Source organism: Salvelinus namaycush, chromosome 13, assembly GCF_016432855.1.
Source record: "Salvelinus namaycush isolate Seneca chromosome 13, SaNama_1.0, whole genome shotgun sequence".
Lineage (NCBI taxonomy): Eukaryota > Metazoa > Chordata > Actinopteri > Salmoniformes > Salmonidae > Salvelinus > Salvelinus namaycush.
In genome coordinates, this window is record NC_052319.1 from 31392341 (window position 1) to 31411481 (window position 19141).

At 46.2% G+C, this 19141-nt stretch overlaps 1 protein-coding gene across 1 annotated transcript in view; it reads left to right on the plus strand.

Moving 5' to 3' along the window:
- Positions 1-19141, plus strand: part of LOC120058088 (immunoglobulin superfamily member 3-like) — a 168361-nt gene that overhangs the window by 50988 nt on the left and 98232 nt on the right. The window contains exon 3 of the mRNA XM_039006565.1: positions 298-675. Coding sequence (XP_038862493.1) covers positions 298-675 — 378 coding nt within the window. The remainder of the gene's footprint in view (positions 1-297; positions 676-19141) is intronic.

The window sequence follows — 19141 nt, forward strand, 5'->3', positions numbered from 1 at the left end:
ATGTGTAGTTCATGGGCTGCTGGTCAGTGTTTTAACAACCTGCCACTGACCTCATGTCTTTCACAGCTGTTTTAATGACAGGCTCTGTGAGTAGACTGTCTGACACTACAGGGCTTTTTCTTCAGGACACTGAGTGGACCTGTCATCTTGACTCTGTTCATCTTGGGAGAGTGCAGGAGCTGGAGCTCCCAGGATGCAAAATGTTTTAACAGCAGTTTTGTAACTAATGTTCTTTCTGTCTCCCCCTCTCCTCCTGTCTCCCCCTCTCCTTCTGTCTCCCCCTCGCCCCCCTATCAGGCGTGAGCGTGGCCCAGAGGGTAGTGACCGTTCAGAGCGGACCACTAGTACGGACGGAGGGCAGTCACGTGACCATCTGGTGCAACGTGACCGGCTACAAGGAGGGTATGGAGCAGGACTTTGAGTGGTCCATGTACCTGACCTCGGTGCCCGACCGCGAGATCCGCATTGTGAGCACGGCCCAGTCCAACTATGCGTACGCCGTGTATGCCCAGAGGGTCAACAGTAAGGAGATCTGGGTAGAGAGGCTGACCAGGGACTCAGCCCTGCTCCACATCACCAAGGTCCAGGCCAGAGACCAGGGGCTGTTTGAGTGTTACACCCCCAACACAGACGGACAGTACCTCGGCTCCTACAGCGCCCGCACCAACCTTACCGGTGAGTCCATGTTACATCACAAGCCTGTGTTCTAAATGGCACACTATCCCCTAGAGCCCTCAAACTCAACTCTGGACCTCGACACCAGTTCCACTGTCCCCTAGAGTCCTCAAACTCAACTCTGGACCTCGTCACCAGTTCCACTGTCCCCTAGAGCCCTCAAACTCAACTCTAGACCTCGACACCAGTTCCACTATCCCCTAGAGTCCTCAAACTCAACTCTGGACCTCGACACCAGTTCCACTGCGTTTTTTGTCATTGTTCCCCTGTAATCAGGTTTTAGATGGGGTAGGCCTAGTCATTGAGAGTGTGGCTGGCTGGATCAGCGAGTCGGAAAGTGCTCAGTGTCACACAGAGTGCCACCTGTCTTTGGTCAGGGAAAGTCGTGCCTCGCCCCACTCTCACCCCCCACATCACCTTCCTCTGTGAGCTGTTTTATTAACACACTCTGTGTGTGTGTGTCTGTCACCAGCATCTGTTCCTCTGTTCCACACACACACACACACACACACACACACACACACACACACACACACACACACACACACACACACACACACACACACACACACACACACACACACACACACACACACACACACACACACACACACACAGCTGGTATGGTTGAGAATTCCGCTCCCAGGTCGGAGTCTGGTTCCCGTCATGTCTTCATCCCTGATGCTGGTGACCTTGCACTGAGAAAGGGGTCAGAGGTCACGCCAGGCGCTCATGGGAGTTACCCCAGTTATGTTAATAGTCATACAGTATGCCAGTGTGAGAGTTGATAGGCTAATGAAGTGTAGTCGGTGTGCTATTATAGCTGATTTTAGTTTGTCACTGTTAGCCGGGTGTACATTGCTTAATAGACCCAGACTTATATTTATCAGTATTTTTTATCATTTCCCTCTGAATATGTGTTGGGTGGGGCAGCAGCGTAAAGGCCCCTGTACTAAGTATAGCATATTGGTGGCCTTGCAGCAGTATGCACGGTATGCTTTAAATGTGGGGCAAGGCTCAGGCGTAAAGCACTGCAAAATGGTGCTGCTGATAGCATACTGTATTTATAGAGTGTGTGTCTGGAGGGGGGGTGTTATATGAGCCCCTCTCTGTGTCTATAATCTTAGCCCAGTTCCCCATGGTCAGGGGGACGTTACAGGGTTCTCTTCCCTCCCTCCCCTCATCCCCGTCTCTCAGCAGCTGCACGCGTCTGGATACGCAATATCGTCTTCCACCCACTGCCTCCCCCTCTTTCACTCTCTCTCAAACTCCTTTGTTTTCTCTCTTTTTCTCTCACCCTCTCTCTCTCTATCAGTTCTCTGTTTGGGACCGAAGAACATTCTCGTCTCGAAGCAGGAAGTGTGTATCTCACCAGTGATGTCACAGGACAGGAGGGAAGTTGGGTATCTAATCAGAGAATAGGAGGAGGTATTGGAGAGAGTGAGGGTGGGAGGGATAAGTGGGGGATTTAAGTTGATAGTAGGAAAACTGAGTAATCAGTGTGGTTGCTAAGTAAAGGACGGTGACACACAGTGATCAGTATCCTCTCTGTCACAATTGGCTCTGTAAGACTGATTTATGCAAGTAGAACAATGTATCCTCTCTGTCCCCCGGGGAAGGTTTTCTGCAGCGCACCTGGCCTGTCCGATACTTGATCATCGTTGTTTGAGTGAGGTGTGTCTATTGTGTGTGCATGTCACGCCCTGACCTTAGAGATCCTTTTTATGTCTCTATTTTGGTTTGGTCAGGGCGTGAGTTGGGGTGGGCATTCTATGTTTTGTGTTTCTATGATTTTCTATTTCTATGTTTTGGCCGGGTATGGTTCTCAATCAGGGACAGCTGTCTATCGTTGTCTCTGATTGGGAACCATACTTAGGTAGCCTTTTTTCCCACCTGTCTTTGTGGGAAGTTGACTTTGTTTAGGGCACATAGCCTATGAGCTTCACGGTTTGTTTTGTATTGTTTATTGTTTTGTCGGCGTCATTTTGAATAAAAGAGAAAATGTACGCTCACAACGCTGCACCTTGGTCTTCCTTCAACGACGGCCGTGACAGTGCAGTAGAATATATCACCTGGGCCGTGTGTGTGGCTGATTGTTCAGAAAGATGATACCACACTGTGTGTCTGTCACACCTTTTCTAATGAGACATGAGTCTACATGTGACTGTGTGGCGTGGGCTAACTGAACAAACTGGCGCCCGATTTCTAATCAACTCATCACAGCACCAACAAGTTATTGAAAATACCTGGAAATAAATTCAAAATATTAGTAACTTTTTTGACTTTCGGAGTGTGGACGTACGTACCAGCCTGTCTGTGTGTTTGTTCCATACACCAGTGTGAGTGTGTGCGTGTCTGTGTGTGCGTGCGCATGTGCTTCCGTGTTTGTTCCATGCGCCAGATTGTGTGTATCCTACACATTAGCTGGTGATAAAAATCCAACAGCATAGAATGGTCCTACCCAATGTTCCCTCTAAGCTGAGCGAGTGCACGCAGATCCACGGGAAGAAATAGCAGCGCGCGCAGAGAAGCATGGGATTGAACTTCACTGTAATTTCTATAGTTTTCCCTCTTTACACAATCAACGTTTCCCTTTACTGTGGGAATTGTGATCGAACCAACGTAATATAGGCCACTTTCAATGCAACATACTGAAACAAAACGAACTATGCAAGACTTAGTATGCAAAACTAACCACTCAAGAGAAGGAATAGGAGTAGGATTCTATTGCATTGACAGCACGAACTCTACACAGACCTGGGTGCCATAACCAATCAGGCCTGTATGCAAATAGACCATTGCCACATATGGATCGGTGCCATTCACTTTGAACTGGACTGTTTTTACAGCATCAGCGGTTGTGAGGAGATCTGCTTGTTGTGAGATCAAAGCCAGAGATACATGTTGCGACGTTTGTACATGTGTTCATATCCTTTTCTAGTTAGTGAGTTAGCCCAGTTCTAGATCATTTTGTAGTCAGCAATAGGGGAGTGATTGCTTCCTATGAGAGCACAAAATCTTTGAAAAGCGAGTTGGGTAAAGAGCTTGTTTTTGTCTTAAAGGGGCAGTATTTTGAGAAAGGCTTGAATAAGCTAAGTAGCCAATAGGCGGAGGGTAGCTCCGTAAACACACGCCGGAAGTTGCACAGAATTTTCACAACTTTCCAGTTTGCCCTCAGCAGACCAGAAATTTGCTTAGTGATAATAATAAAAAAATTGAGGGAACATTGGTCCTACTGTGTGTGTGTGTGTGTGTGTGTTCCCATGCATGTCCCACGCACCAGCCTGTGTGTGAGTGTGTCCAAGGCACTTGTGTGAGAACAGGGACAAACAGCAGACTGCTCTTCTCCTACTCAGCCATGTGGCTCAAAAACACTCAGTCACATTCAAGACCACGGTAGTCTTCGTCACTCTGGCTGCGTTCACACAGGCAGCCCAAATCTGATCTTTTTTTCCAACAACAGGAGGTTTGAACAATCACATCAGATATTTTTCAGAGCTGATTGGTCAGAATTTGGCTGCCTGTCTAAACACAGCCCACTCATACATCTACTGTACTCCCCCATAGAGTGGATCATTACGGTGCTCTCACAGACACAGACCATACATACATCTACTGTACTCCTCCATAGAGTGGATCATTACGGTGCTCTCACAGACACAGACCATACATACATCTACTGTACTCCTCCATAGAGTGGATCATTACGGTGCTCTCACAGACACCGACCATACATACATCTACTGTACTCCTCCATAGAGTGGATCATTACGGTGCTCTCACAGACACAGACCATACATACATCTACTGTACTCCTCCATAGAGTGGATCATTACGGTGCTCTCACAGACACAGACCATACATACATCTACTGTACTCCTCCATAGAGTGGATCATTACGGTGCTCTCACAGACACAGACCATACATACATCTACTGTACTCCTCCATAGAGTGGATCATTATGGTGCTCTCACAGACACAGACCATACATACATCTACTGTACTCCTCCATAGAGTGGATCATTACGGTGCTCTCACAGACACAGACCATACATACATCTACTGTACTCCTCCATAGAGTGGATCATTACGGTGCTCTCACAGACACAGACCATACATACATCTACTGTACTCCTCCATAGAGTGGATCATTACGGTGCTCTCACAGACACAGACCATACATACATCTACTGTACTCCTCCATAGAGTGGATCATTACGGTGCTCTCACAGGCACAGACCATACATACATCTACTGTACTCCTCCATAGAGTGGATCATTACGGTGCTCTCACAGACACAGACCATACATACATCTACTGTACTCCTCCATAGAGTGGATCATTACGGTGCTCTCACAGACACAGACCATACATACATCTACTGTACTCCTCCATAGAGTGGATCATTACGGTGCTCTCACAGACACAGACCATACATACATCTACTGTACTCCTCCATAGAGTGGATCATTACGGTGCTCTCACAGACACAGACCATACATACATCTACTGTACTCCTCCATAGAGTGGATCATTACGGTGCTCTCACAGGCACAGACCATACATACATCTACTGTACTCCTCCATAGAGTGGATCATTACGGTGCTCTCACAGGCACAGACCATACATACATCTACTGTACTCCTCCATAGAGTGGATCATTACGGTGCTCTCACAGACACAGACCATACATACATCTACTGTACTCCTCCATAGAGTGGATCATTACGGTGCTCTCACAGACACAGAGCAGAGTATGACAGAGCGCTCCTTTACTACATTTGCTTAAATTGCTGGACATGAATGTAGTATGTTCTCTCACTCACGTGTGCCTGTTTTATCTTATCTACCCATTGGCTGAAGGGGCTAGTTATAGTATGTAGAGTGTGACTGATAGAGAGAATGATTTGATGGGAGAGATAGAGGAGGGAAATGGAGAGTGCAAGAGAGAGAGATATGGGGGTAAAACAGTGTGTGATGGAGAAATGATGAGCCCTTCTTCCTGGCTCAGTCCAATTGGTTAGATCCCGCCGGGTACTACCCACAATGCAGCTGGTGCTATAGGGGCACGTTTTAAATAGTCTGTGCCTGATATGACTATTAAGGTTAATGCTATGCCTACTGCCTATGATTATTTTTCTTTGCAACTCTGTCTAGAAGGCCAGCATCTCGGAGTTGACGTTGAGACTGGTGTTTTGCTGGTACTATTTAATGAAGCTGCCAGTTGAGAACTTGTGAGGCGTCTGTTTCTCAAACTAGACACTATAATATACTTGTCCTCTTGCTCAGTTGTGCACTGGTGCCTCCCACTCCTCTTCCTATTCTGGTTAGAACCAGTTCGTGCTGTTCTGTGAAGGGAGTAGTACACAGCATTGTATGAGATCTTCAGTTTCTTGGCAATTTCTCGCATGGAATAGCCTTCATTTCTCAGAACAAGAATAAACTGACGAGTTTCAGAAGAAAGTACTTTGTTTCTGGCCATTTTGAGCCTGTAATCGAACCCACAAATGCTGATACTCCAGATACTCAACTAGTCTTAAGAAGACCAGTTGTGTTACTTCTTTAATCAGCATAACAGTTTTCAGCTGTGCTAACATAATTACAAAAGGGTTTTCTAATGATCAGTAAGCCCTTTAAAATTATAAACTTGGATTAGCTAACACAACGTGCCATTGGAACACAGGAGTGATGGTTGCTGATAATGGGCCTCTGTACGCCTATGTAGATATTCCATAAAAAATCTGCCATTTCCAGCTACAATCATCATTTGCAACATTAACAATGTCTACACTGTATTTCTGATCAATTTGATGTTATTTTAATGGACAAAAACAAGGACATTTCTAAGTGACCCCAAACTTTTGAACGGTAGTGTATATGTATATATATATTCTTAATCCATTCCTTACTTAGATTTACGTGTATTTGGGTATATGTTGTGAAACTGTTAGATATTGCTTGTTAGATATTACTGCACTGTCGGAGCTAGAAGCACAAGCATTTCGCTACACCCGCAATAACATCTGCTAAACACGTGTATGTGACCAATAAAATTTGATTTGAGACAGATTGGGTCAAGACTGAATAAAGGGGGAGGTGTCTTCTGAAATAATTTTCTGTCATTCCACCAATGATGGATTCACTCAGCAATACTATGGTGTGTGCTGCACTGTTAGTCACCCATCTATCCCTACCCCCCTCTCTCTTTTCCTCAATCGCTCGCTCCCTCCCTCCTTCACTCTCTCTCCATCTCTTTCCCCCTGTCCCCTCCCCTCTTTGGCTGTCTAAGAAGCAGGTCTATGGCCTAGTCAATAAAAGTCTTGGCTCTCCAGCCTTATCAGATTGAAGGAGGAGAACGGGGAGGAGTGATTTAGGAATGAAGGGAAAGATGGACGCAAGAACAGGAGGGATTGAGAGGAGTACTAGATGAAAATGAGAAACAAGGTGGATTTACAAAGAGATAGCGTGATGGAAAGAGATGAAGATAATGGGCTAGAGAGAGGGATGGCTAGAGAGTGAGAGCGAGAGGGATGGCTAGAGAGTGAGAGCGAGAGGGATGGCTAGAGAGAGAGGGATGGCTAGAGAGTGAGAAAGAGAGAGGGATGGCCAGAGAGCGAGAGTTACTGAAGGAGAGAGGAAGGCTGTATCCAGTCTCTTGGTATTGATTGGGTGCGCTGGGCTTCCTGTTCCTTTTCACAGTGGCATTAGCTCTCTGTCCCTCTATCCTTCTCTCACTCTCTTTCTCACCATCATCCTTTTCTCCATTTAATTTACAATCGCTCTTCTCTCTTTCCTATTTGGCACTGAGTGTGACTGACTGTGAGTATATGAGTGTAGGTTCTCTGAGCTGGTGAATGGGCATGGGTCTTAACGAAAAAGAGAGGGAGAGAGAGATTTTATCACTCAGTCTACTCTGCCATTTCCATGCCGATCTCATGTCCTCCAGAGACAGGGCCTCCTGCTCAATGACATTACTGCCACTCAGACACACACACTCTCAGCCCAGGCGTTGTTCTCTCAGTCAGGTAACTGACTCTGGTGAGAGTGCGTCAGTGGAACCAGGAACAGCAGCGCAGTACATTACGTGACGTCTCTTACGGAACACAACCAAACGTTACACACAGGTGCAATGGAACCACAGAATAGAACCTGCAGCAGCAGGAGTAGAACAGCCACTGCACAGCGGAACAAGATGGTAGATGGAAAAGGAGGAGATGGAGTGAACAGGACACAGTGTGACAGGGAGGGCATAGGGGCCATCTCAGTAGTCTGAACAGGACACAGTGTGACAGGGAGGGCATAGGGGCCATCTCAGTAGTCTGAACAGGACACAGTGTGACAGGGAGGGCATAGGGGCCATCTCAGTAGTCTGAACAGGACACAGTGTGACAGGGAGGGCATAGGGGCCATCTCAGTACTCTGAACAGGACACCGTGTGACAGGGAGGGCATAGGGGCCATCTCAGTACTCTGAAGTGGCTGCCTCCTCGTCACCCGCCTCTCATTCATTTGCACTTATGCAATGGCATGAAGTGTTTTTCGGTGTTGCTATCTCAAGTCTGGAGAGATCATAGTACAGTTCACACACACTATTCGGAGAATGAGAAAATATACAAACATCCCTCTCAAAGGAGAGCAAGAGACGATACAGACAAACACACACGCATAGTACACACGTTGACAATCTTGTTTATTACCCATACAATAATGGAATAAATGTCAACGCACGAGTGAGTGCTGCAGTTAGCTGCCGCCCACACTAACGAGCTAGGCTAATGCGAGAGGGTTTATCGTGTTAGCATTGTGTGTGTGTGGGGTAGGGGGGTGGGGAAATGGGCCAAAGAAGCACTACCGTGCCTCCGTTTTAATTAGATTAGCTTAGCTAAGCGCTAACCCTCAGAGGTGCGCTGCCTCTTCTTTGTGTGAGATCAATGCAATGCAGCAGCTAGGCTACATGAATATGAATGCTACATGAATATGTATATGAATAGGAGAATGCTAATGTTACACATGTGTAGGTTAGTAAGCTGGTTCTCATAAAACAGGCAGGAGACGAAAGCGAGGATGAAGCCAGTTATTGTTGAAGCCCTGGAACAAGCTAGGAGCGTCTGTGTGTGTGTGACATTGTGTTGCTTTGAAGTCTCATCTCAACAGAAAAGGGACAACTCAAGGTGCTTGTATTTCCACTTTTTCGGTGGAACTGCTGATAACCCCGCTCTGTTTGCCGCACACACACACCAGGGTTTCCGTTAGGAAAATGTGGACATCGTGACCCGGAAGATTTTAATTTATTTGCCGGCTATTTGAGAAATGGACCGGACCCATAAGCATTGGATGTATAACCCATTAGGGCGTCCACTCAAGGTGCTCAGAATGACAGAAATCCCATTTAGATTATGGTAATTCATCTTAACACAACATGCAACTCATGTAATGAAGCAGCCAATAAAACATCATTTTCAAACATTTGCCAAAATGCAATTTGCGAGAAAAAGGGAAACGCCATTCTAAACAGCTCACCTGATGCGAGCGGTATGACAGAGGGTGATCCAAAGATGCACCAGCTAGGATGGGTTGCTAAGATGACTGTAGGATTGTGCATTTGGCTTCTGGACAACGAATTAAAGTTGATATGAAAACCAATAGAACAGGAGAGAAATGAGGAAGTCTTTCATAGGCACCGCGTGACAAAAGGCTTAGCTGATTATTGAGTTGCGGCTATCAGTGAAAAACATCTACAATATGTTTTGAAGATAATGTGTCTTGAGCACAAGAAGGGGAGGTGAATGTGGCAAAGATAGCCTATAGGCACGTCTCTCTCCAGAATGCATGTACTCAGCTCTCCAGAATCCACTCAGCTCTCCAGAATCCACTCAGCTCTCCAGAATCCACTCAGCTCTCCAGAATCCACTCAGCTCTCCAGACTCCACTCAGCTCTCCAGACTCCACTCAGCTCTCCAGAATCCACTCAGCTCTCCAGAATCCACTCAGCTCTCCAGACTCCACTCAGCTCTCCAGAATCCACTCAGTTCTCTAGAATCCACTCAGCTCTCCAGAATCCACTCAGCTCTCTAGAATCCACTCAGCTCTCCAGAATCCACTCAGTTCTCCAGAATCCACTCAGCTCTCCAGAATCCACTCAGCTCTCCAGAATCCACTCAGTTCTCCAGAATCCACTCAGCTCTCTAGAATCCACTCAGCTCTCCAGAATCCACTCAGCTCTCCAGAATCCACTCAGCTGTCTTACGACAAATCTTGCGCATTCATTGTGTCATGTGAATTGTTTGCTCTTTGATTTGTTTATTTTTTTAATCAATTTCCCATTACATACAGTATGTCACCAGTAGTAATTGTACCGTACCCTACCTTTGGCAGGAGGTAAGGAAGTGCAGCTCAGTTTTCATAAAGTTATGTCAAATGTCTACAAATATAGTTGCCTTCAGAAAGTATTCATACCCTTTGACTTATTCCACATTTTGCTGTTAGCTTGAATTCTAAATGGATTAAATAGATTTTTTATCTCACCCATCTACCACAATATCCCTTAATGACAGTGAATTGTATTTTTTTATTTTACCTTAATTTAACCAGGCAAGTCAGTTAAAAACAAATTCTTATTTACAATGACGGCCAACCAAAAGGCAAAAGGCCTCCTTGGGGACAGGGGTTGGGATTAAAAATACATAAATATAGGACAAAACACACATCACGACAAGAGAGACAACACAACACTACATAAAGAGAGACCTAAGACAACAACATAGCAAGGCAGCAACACATGACAACACAGTATGGTAGCAACACAACATGACAACAAAATGGGAGCAACACAACATGGTAGCAGCACATAACATGGTAGCAGCAGATAACATGGTACAAACATAATTGGGCACAGTGAAAACAGGTTTTAAACAAAATGGTGCACATTTATTGAAAATAAAATACAGAATGATCTAATTTTTATAAGTATTCACACCGCTTTTTGGTAAGCAACTCCATTGTAGATTTGGCCTTGTGTTTTAGGTTATTGTCATGCTGAAAGGTGAATTGATCTCCCAGTGGCTGGTGGAAAGCAGACCGAACCAGGTTTTCCTGTAGGATTTTCCTGTTCTTAACTCCATCCCATGAATTTTTTTATACTGAAAAACTTCCCAGTCCTTAACGATTACAAGCATTCCCATAACATGATGTAGCTACCGCTGTGCTTGAAAATATGGAGAGTGTGTCATGCCCTGGCCATAGAGAGGCTTTTATTCTCTATTTTGGTTAGGCCAGGGTGTGACTAGGGTGGGCATTCTAGTTTCTTTATTTCTATGTTTTCTGTTTCTATGTTTTGGCCTGGTATGGTTCTTAATCAGGGACAGCTGTCTATCGTTGTCTCTGATTGGGAATCATACTTAGGCAGCCTGTTTTTCCACCTTAGTTGTGGGTAGTTGTCTGTGTTAGTGGCCTGTATAGCCCTAGTCAGCTTCATGTTTGCTTTTGGTATTTCTTGTTTCGTTGGCGACATTTATAACATTAAAAGAAATGTACTCTCAACACGCTGCACGTTGGTCCGGTCATTTCCATCCTGACAACGATCGTGACAGAACTACCCACCACAAATGGACCAAGCAGTGTGGTAAGGAGGACAAGGCATGGGAGGACATCCTGAATGGGAAAGGATCCTGGTACAATGTGAGCAAATGAGGTGAGATAAGGGAGGTAAAGGCAAAAAAAGGCCATGGTGGCGAGGTAAATACAATATAGCAAGTAAAACACTGGAATGGTAGATTTGCAGTGGAAGAATGTGCAAAGTAGAAATAGAAATGGGGTGCAAAGGAGCAAAATAAATAAATAAATAAATATAGTAGGGGAAGAGGTAGTTGTTTGGGCTAAATTATAGATGGGCTATGTACAGGTGCAGTAATCTGTGAGGTGCTCTGACAGCTGGTGCTTAAAGCTAGTGAGGGAGATAAGTGTTTCCAGCTTCAGAGATTTTTGCAGTTTGTTCCAGTCATTGGCAGCAGAGAACTGGAAGGAAAGACGACCAAAGGAGGAATTGGCTTTGGGTGTGACCACTTGTGCTACGAGTGGGTGCTGCTATGGTGACCAGTGAACTGAGATAAGGCGGGGCTTTACCTAGCAGAGACTTGTAGATAACTTGTAGCCAGTGGGTTTGGCGACGAGTATGAAGCGAGGGCCAACCAACGAGAGCGTACAGGTCGCAATGGTGGGTAGTGTATGGTGCTTTGGTGACAAAACGGATGGCACTGTGATAGACTGCATCCAGTTTGTTGAGTAGAGTGTTGGAAGCTATTTTATAGATGACATCACCGAAGTCGAGGATCGGTAGGATGGTCAGTTTTACGAGGGTATGTTTGGCAGCATGAGTGAAGGATGCTTTGTTGCGATATAGGAAGCTGATTCTAGATTTAATTTTGGATTGGAGATGCTTAATGTGAGTCTGTAAGGAGAGTTTACAGTCTAACCAGACACCTACAGTGAGGGAAAAAAGTATTTGATCCTCTGCTGATTTTATACGTTTGCCCACGGACAAAGAAATGATCAGGGCTACAAGACCATCGCCAAGCAGCTTGGTGAGAAGGTGACAACAGTTGGTGCGATTATTCGCAAATGGAAGAAACACAAAAGAACTGTCAATTTCCCTCGGCCTGGGGCTCCATGCAAGATCTCACCTCGTGGAGTTGCAATGATCATGAGAACGGTGAGGAATCAGCCCAGAACTACACGGAAGGATCTTGTCAATGATCTCAAGGCAGCTGGGACCATAGTCACCAAGAAAACAATTGGTAACACACTACGCCGTGAAGGACTGAAATCCTGCAGCGCCCGCAAGGTCCCCCTGCTCAAGAAAGCACAAATACATGCCCTTCTGAAGTTTGCCAATGAACATCTGAATGATTCAGTGGACAACTGGGTGATAGTGTTATGGTCTGATGATACCAAAACGGAGCTCTTTGGCATCAACTCAACTCGCCGTGTTTGGAGGAGGAGGAATGCTGCCTATGACCCCAAGAACACCATCCCCACCGTCAAACATGGAGGTGGAAACATTATGCACCGCAGGTGCTGGCAGTGATCGGTTGAATAGCATGCATTTAGTTTTACTTGCGTTTAAGAGCAGTTGGAGGCCACGGAAGGAGAGTTGTATGGCATTGAAGCTCGTCTGGAGGTTAGTTAACACAGTGTCCAAAGAGGGGCCAGAAGTATACAGAGTGGTGTCGTCTGCATAGAGGTGTATCAGAGAATCACCAGCAGCAAGAGCAACATCATTGATGTATACAGAGAAGAGAGTCGGCCCGAGGATTGAACCCTGTGGCACCCCCATAGAGACTTCCAGAGGTCCGAACAACACGTCCTCCGATTTGACACACTGCACTCTATCAGAGAAGTAGTTAGTAAACCAGCGAGGCAATCATTTGAGAAACCAAGGCTGTCGAGTCTGCCAATAAGAATGTGGTGATTGACAGAGTCGAAAGCCTTGGCCAGGTCGATGAATACGGCTGCGCAGTAATGTCTCTTATTGATGGCGGTTATGATGTCGTTTAGGACCTTGAGCGTGGCTGAGGTGCACCCATGACCAGCTCTGAAACCAGATTGCATAGCGGAGAAGTTACGGTGGGATTCGAAATGGTCTGTAATCTGTTTGTTAACTTGGCTTTCGAAGACCTTAGAAAGGCAGGGCAGGATAGATATAGGTATGTAGCAGTTTGGGTCTAGAGTGTCTCCCCCTTTGAAGAGGGGGATGACCGTGGCAGCTTTCCATTCTTTGGGAATCTCAGACGATACGAAAGAGAGGTTGACCAGGCTAGTAATAGGGGTTGCAACAATTTCGGCAGATAATTCTAGAAAGAATTATCCAGATTGTCTAGCCCAGCTGATTTGTAGGGGTCCAGATTTTGCAGCTCTTTCAGAACACCAGCTATCTGGATTTGGGTGAAGGAGAAATGGTGGGGGCTTTGGCGGGTTGCTGTGGAGGGTGCCGGGCAGTTGACCGGGGTAGGTGTAGCCATTACGGATGCAGTCGCAGACCCATTACGGATGCAGGCAATGAGGCAGTGATCTCTGAGATCTTGATTGAAAACAGCAGAGGTGTATTTGGAGGGCGAGTTATTTAGGATGACATCTATGAGGGTGCCTGTGTTTACGGATTTGGAGTTGTACCTGGTAGGTTCATTGATAATTTGTGTGAGATTGAGGGAATCAAGCTTAGATTGTAGGATGGCCGGGGTGTTAAGCACGTCCCAGTTTAGGTCACCTAGTAGCACGAGCTCAGAAGATAGATGGAGGGCAATCAATTCACATATGGTATTGAGGGCACAGCTGGGGGTAGAGGGAGGTCTCGAATTGTTTGGGTACAGACTTGGATAGTAATACAGAACTCTGCAGGCTATCTTTGCAGTAGATTGCAACACCGCCGACCTTTGGCAGTTCTATCTTGGTGGAAAATGTTATAGTTAGCGATGGAGATTTCAGGGTTTTTGGTGATTTTCCTAAGCCAGGATTCAGACACGGCTAAGACATCTGGGTTGGCAGAGGGTTTTGTCCTGGAAGTCCTGGAAACATTTTGTCCTGGAAGTTGTCTAGGAGGGATTGGATTTGTGGTTGGCCAGTGGTTTTTGGTAGGTTTCTACCTTTCTTCTGCCTACAGCATTTCTTAATATCATGCCGTTGGTTCGGCTTCAATACCTCATGGTTGAGTATTTCTCTGTTGGGGTTTGATAGCGGTGTTAGTTGGCTGACTTGGTATGCTCTGAGAGACTACAGTACTATTATTTCATTTTTATTCCTAGCCAATTGCAAAATGTTTCCTGTTTTTGGTTAATTTACCAAATGAGCTTTCCCCCTGGGTCCCTTCGCTGTGTAACATCTGGTAGTTTGGTGGATGGGACTACCAGCGCTCTGTAACCTAGAGGGCAACCAGTGGGTCCATCTTCTCTATTCCTGGTTTATTGCAGTATGATAATGTCTGTGTTTCTGATTTATTTTGTGAAATCTATGTTCATGCTCTTTTGGCCAAAGGCAGATGACCTCCAACCTGTATATTCCAGGATGAGATAGTAAAAGCTTTGTGTTCCATAGTGTCTCATAGTGTCGGTCTGTGTCTGTATGTGTGTGGAGGTAGTGCTGGTATCAATTTAAAGAGATTAACATCGTGCCCGCCTCATTAGCATGCTAATCAGCCCCTCATTATTTAGAATGAGAAATAGTCATTTAGTTCAAATGTCTACTGTAATGGATTTCAGTGTGGGCTCTAGAGCCCCAGGCTGTCTGTCTGTGTGGAAGTGGGGGGGAAACCAACTCTGAACACACTACACGTATACACCACACGGTACTACACAGTAGCAAGGAAATCTGAAGGCCTGATGGAGCTCTGCAGAGTATTCTCTTAACATGTCCCTCTGTGACAGAATTCCACTTTGAAGGCCCCTGTGTGGATAACTACGTCCTCAATCTCCACGGCGTGAGCTATCGCGTACGTACATACACACACACACCACACTCTCCCTCGGAACAGGCGGGTGCAGACAGCAGACATATGCTGCCACCTGTGCCCCACGCCAGGGTCGAGCTCTGCCGGAGGGGACAGTTTGTGTGTAAGCCCCCCTGGTGTTGGTTCTAACTCAGACAGACAGTTGCTCCTCTCATCTGATACCCTGCTTGACTGGTGCCCTGTGGTTCTGTTCAACCCACTCTCACCCTGGACTGCATATGCATATCCCTGCCCCCCCCCCCCCCCCCCCCCCCCCAACACACACACACACACACATATACACATACACATACAGTTGAAGTCGTAAGTTTACATACACTTAAAACAAGTTTTTCAATCACTCCACAAATTTCTTGTTAACAAACTATAGTTTTGGCAAGTCGGTTAGGACATCTACTTTGTGCATGACACAAGTAATTTTTCCAACAATTCTTTACAGACAGATTATTCCACTTATAATTCACTGTATCACAATTCCAGTGGGTCTACAAAAGTTTACAAACAGAAGTTTACAAACACTAAGTTGACTGTGCCTTTAAACAGCTTGGAAAACTTATGATAGGCTAATTTACATAATTTGAGTCAATTGGAGGTGTACCTGTGGATGTATTTCAAGGCCTACCTTCAAACTCAATGCCTCTTTGCTTGACATCATGGGAAGATCAAATGAAATCAGCCAAGACCTCAGAAAAGTCTGGTTCATCCTTGGGAGCAATTTTCAAACGCATGAAGGTACCACGTTCATCTGTACAAACAATAGTACGCAAGTATAAGCACCATGGGACCACGCAGCCGTCATACCGCTCAGGAAGGAGACGCGTTCTGTCTCCTAGAGATGAACGTGCTTTGGTGCGAAAAGTGCAAATCAATCCCAGAACAACAGCAAAGGAGCTTGTGAAGATGCTGGAGGAAACAGGTACAAAAGTATCAATATCCACAGTAAAACAAGTCCTATATCGACATAACCTGAAAGGCCGCTCAGCAAGGAAGAAGCCACTGCTCCCTAACTGCCATAAAAAAAGCCAGACTATGGTTTGCAACTGCAACCATCGTACTTTTTGGAGGAAAAAGGGGGAGGCTTGCAAGCTTAAGAACACCATCCCAACCGTGAAGCATGGGGGTGGCAGCATCATGTTGTGGGGGTGCTTTGCTGCAGGAGGGACTGGTGCACTTCACAAAATAGATGGCATCATGAAGACGGAAAATTATGTGGATATATTGAAGCAACATCTCAAGACATCAGTTAGGAAGTTAAATCTTGGTCGCAAATGGGTCTTCCAAATTAACAATGACCCCAAGCTGTGGCAAAATGGCGTAAGGACAACAAAGTCAAGGTATTGGAGTGGCCATCACAAAGCCCTGACCTCCGTCCCATAGAATATTTGTGGGCAGAACTGAAAAATTGTGTGCGAGCAAGGAGGCCTACAAACCTGACTCAGTTACACCACCACTGTCAGGAGGGATGGGCCAAAATTCACCCAATTTATTGTGGGAAGCTTGTGGAAGGCTTCCCAAAATGTTTGACCCAAGTTAAACAATTTAAATGCAATGCTACCAAATACTATTTGAGTATATGTAAACTTCTGACCCATTGGGAATGTGATGAAAGAAATAAGAGCTGAAATAAGTAATTCTCTCTACTATTATTCTGACATTTCACATTCTTAAAATAAAGTGGTGATCCTATCTGACCTAAGACAGGGAATTTTTACGAGGATTAAATGTCAGGAATTGTGAAAAACTGAGTTTAAATGTATTTGGCTAAGGTGTATGAAAACTTCCGACTTCAACTGTAGATACATACATCTACAGTTGAAGTCTGAAGTTTACATACACCTTAGCCAAGGTCAGAAGAAAGGCCTCTTTAGTGTCCTACATTTTCATAACTGTGACCCTATTTGCCTACCGTCTGTAAGCTGTTAGTTTCTTAACGACCGTTCCACAGGTGCATGTTCATTCATTGTTTTATTGTTTATACTGTATATATTTTTTTTTAAACCTTTTTTTAACTAGGCAAGTCAGTTAAGAACAAATTCTTATTTTTAATGACAGCCTAGGAACAGTGGGTTAACTGACTTGTTCAGGAACAGAATGACAGATTTTTACCTTGTCAGCTCGGGGATTCAATCTTGCAACCTTTCGGTTACTAGTCCAACGCTCTAACCACTAGGCTACCTGGTTCATTGAACAAGCATTGAAAACAGTGTTTAAACCCTTTACAATAAAGATCTGTGAAGTTATTTGGATTTTTACGAATTATCTTTGAAAGACAGGGTCCTGAAAAGGGGATGTTTCTTTTTTTGCTGAATTTATACATATATCACACACCGACTGGAATTTTTCCACCCACACTACCCTCTTCCCAAGAGGCGATCAGATTGTTCCAGACAACGCATCACCGCCCCACACAGACACACACACCAGGGACTGCATATTCCAGCCCCCCTACACACACCGGGGACTGCATATTCCAGCCCCCCTACACACACCAGGGACTGCATATTCCAGCCCCCCTACACACACCAGGGACTGCATATTCCACCCCCCCTACACACACCAGGGACTGCATATTCCAGCCCCCCTACACACACCAGGGACTGCATATTCCAGCCCCCCTACACACACCAGGGACTGCATATTCCTGCCCCCCTACACACACCAGGGACTGCATATTCCAGCCCCCCTACACACACCAGGGACTGCATATTCCTGCCCCCCTACACACACCAGGGACTGCATATTCCAGCCCCCCTACACAGACACCGGGATGCATTATCCCCACCCTGAAGACCCCTTTCCTCACACACACACACACACAACCCTCAGCTCCCTATCCCCCTCGCCACATTCCCCTCCCCCATCACCACAATCAGCTCCCCTCACCCCTCCCATCGCCACCAACCAGACACCACGCTCTGCCTCCACCCATGTCTCTGTCTGGGTGTGTGTCTCCATATAGCTGATGGATGGGTGGCTGGATGGCTCTGTGATTTAAAGGAGGGACTGGCCCTGTTTCACAGACCAGACCATTGCTCTGCACTTGCTTCTGGAGATTTTTTCCTGCTCATGTTTATTCAAACACACTCATACATACACACGGGCCATTTGAAAGGCAGCACCACCTGGGAGTGGCAAAAAGAGAAAGCTCTCATGCAGTGATCCACACACACACACACACACACACACACACACACACACACACACACACACACACACACACACACACACACACACACACACACACAGTAGTGGTGGTCAGATGGCTGAGGCTATAACTGGCTTTGTCCCTGGGGCTGTCTTTAATTGGTCACAGTACTTGACCATCTGGGGCTGGAGAGAGGGAGAGATTGACGAGAGAGAAACGGGGCGATGAAACGAGAGGGAGGGTTGCTTCTCTAGGTGTGAGAGGCGGAGATGGAGCGAGGGAGGGTTGCTTCTCTAGATGTGAGAGGCGGAGATGGAGCGAGGGAGGGTTGCTTCTCTAGGTGTGAGAGGCGGAGATGGAGAGAGGGAGGGTTGCTTCTCTAGGTGTGAGAGGCGGAGATGGAGAGAGGGAGGGTTGCTTCTCTAGATGTGAGAGGCGGAGATGGAGCGAGGGAGGGTTGCTTCTCTAGGTGTGAGAGGCGGAGATGGAGCGAGGGAGGGTTGCTTCTCTAGGTGTGAGAGGCGGAGACGGAGCGAGGGAGGGTTGCTTCTCTAGATGTGAGAGGCGGAGATGGAGAGAGGGAGGGTTGCTTCTCTAGGTGTGAGAGGCGGAGACGGAGCGAGGGAGGGTTGCTTCTCTAGGTGTGAGAGGTGGAGATGGAGAGAGGGAGGGTTGCTTCTCTAGGTGTGAGAGGTGGAGATGGAGAGAGGGAGGGTTGCTTCTCTTGGTGTGAGAGGTGGAGATGGAGAGAGGGAGGGTTGCTTCTCTTGGTGTGAGAGGCGGAGACGGAGAGAGGGAGGGTTGCTTCTCTTGGTGTGAGAG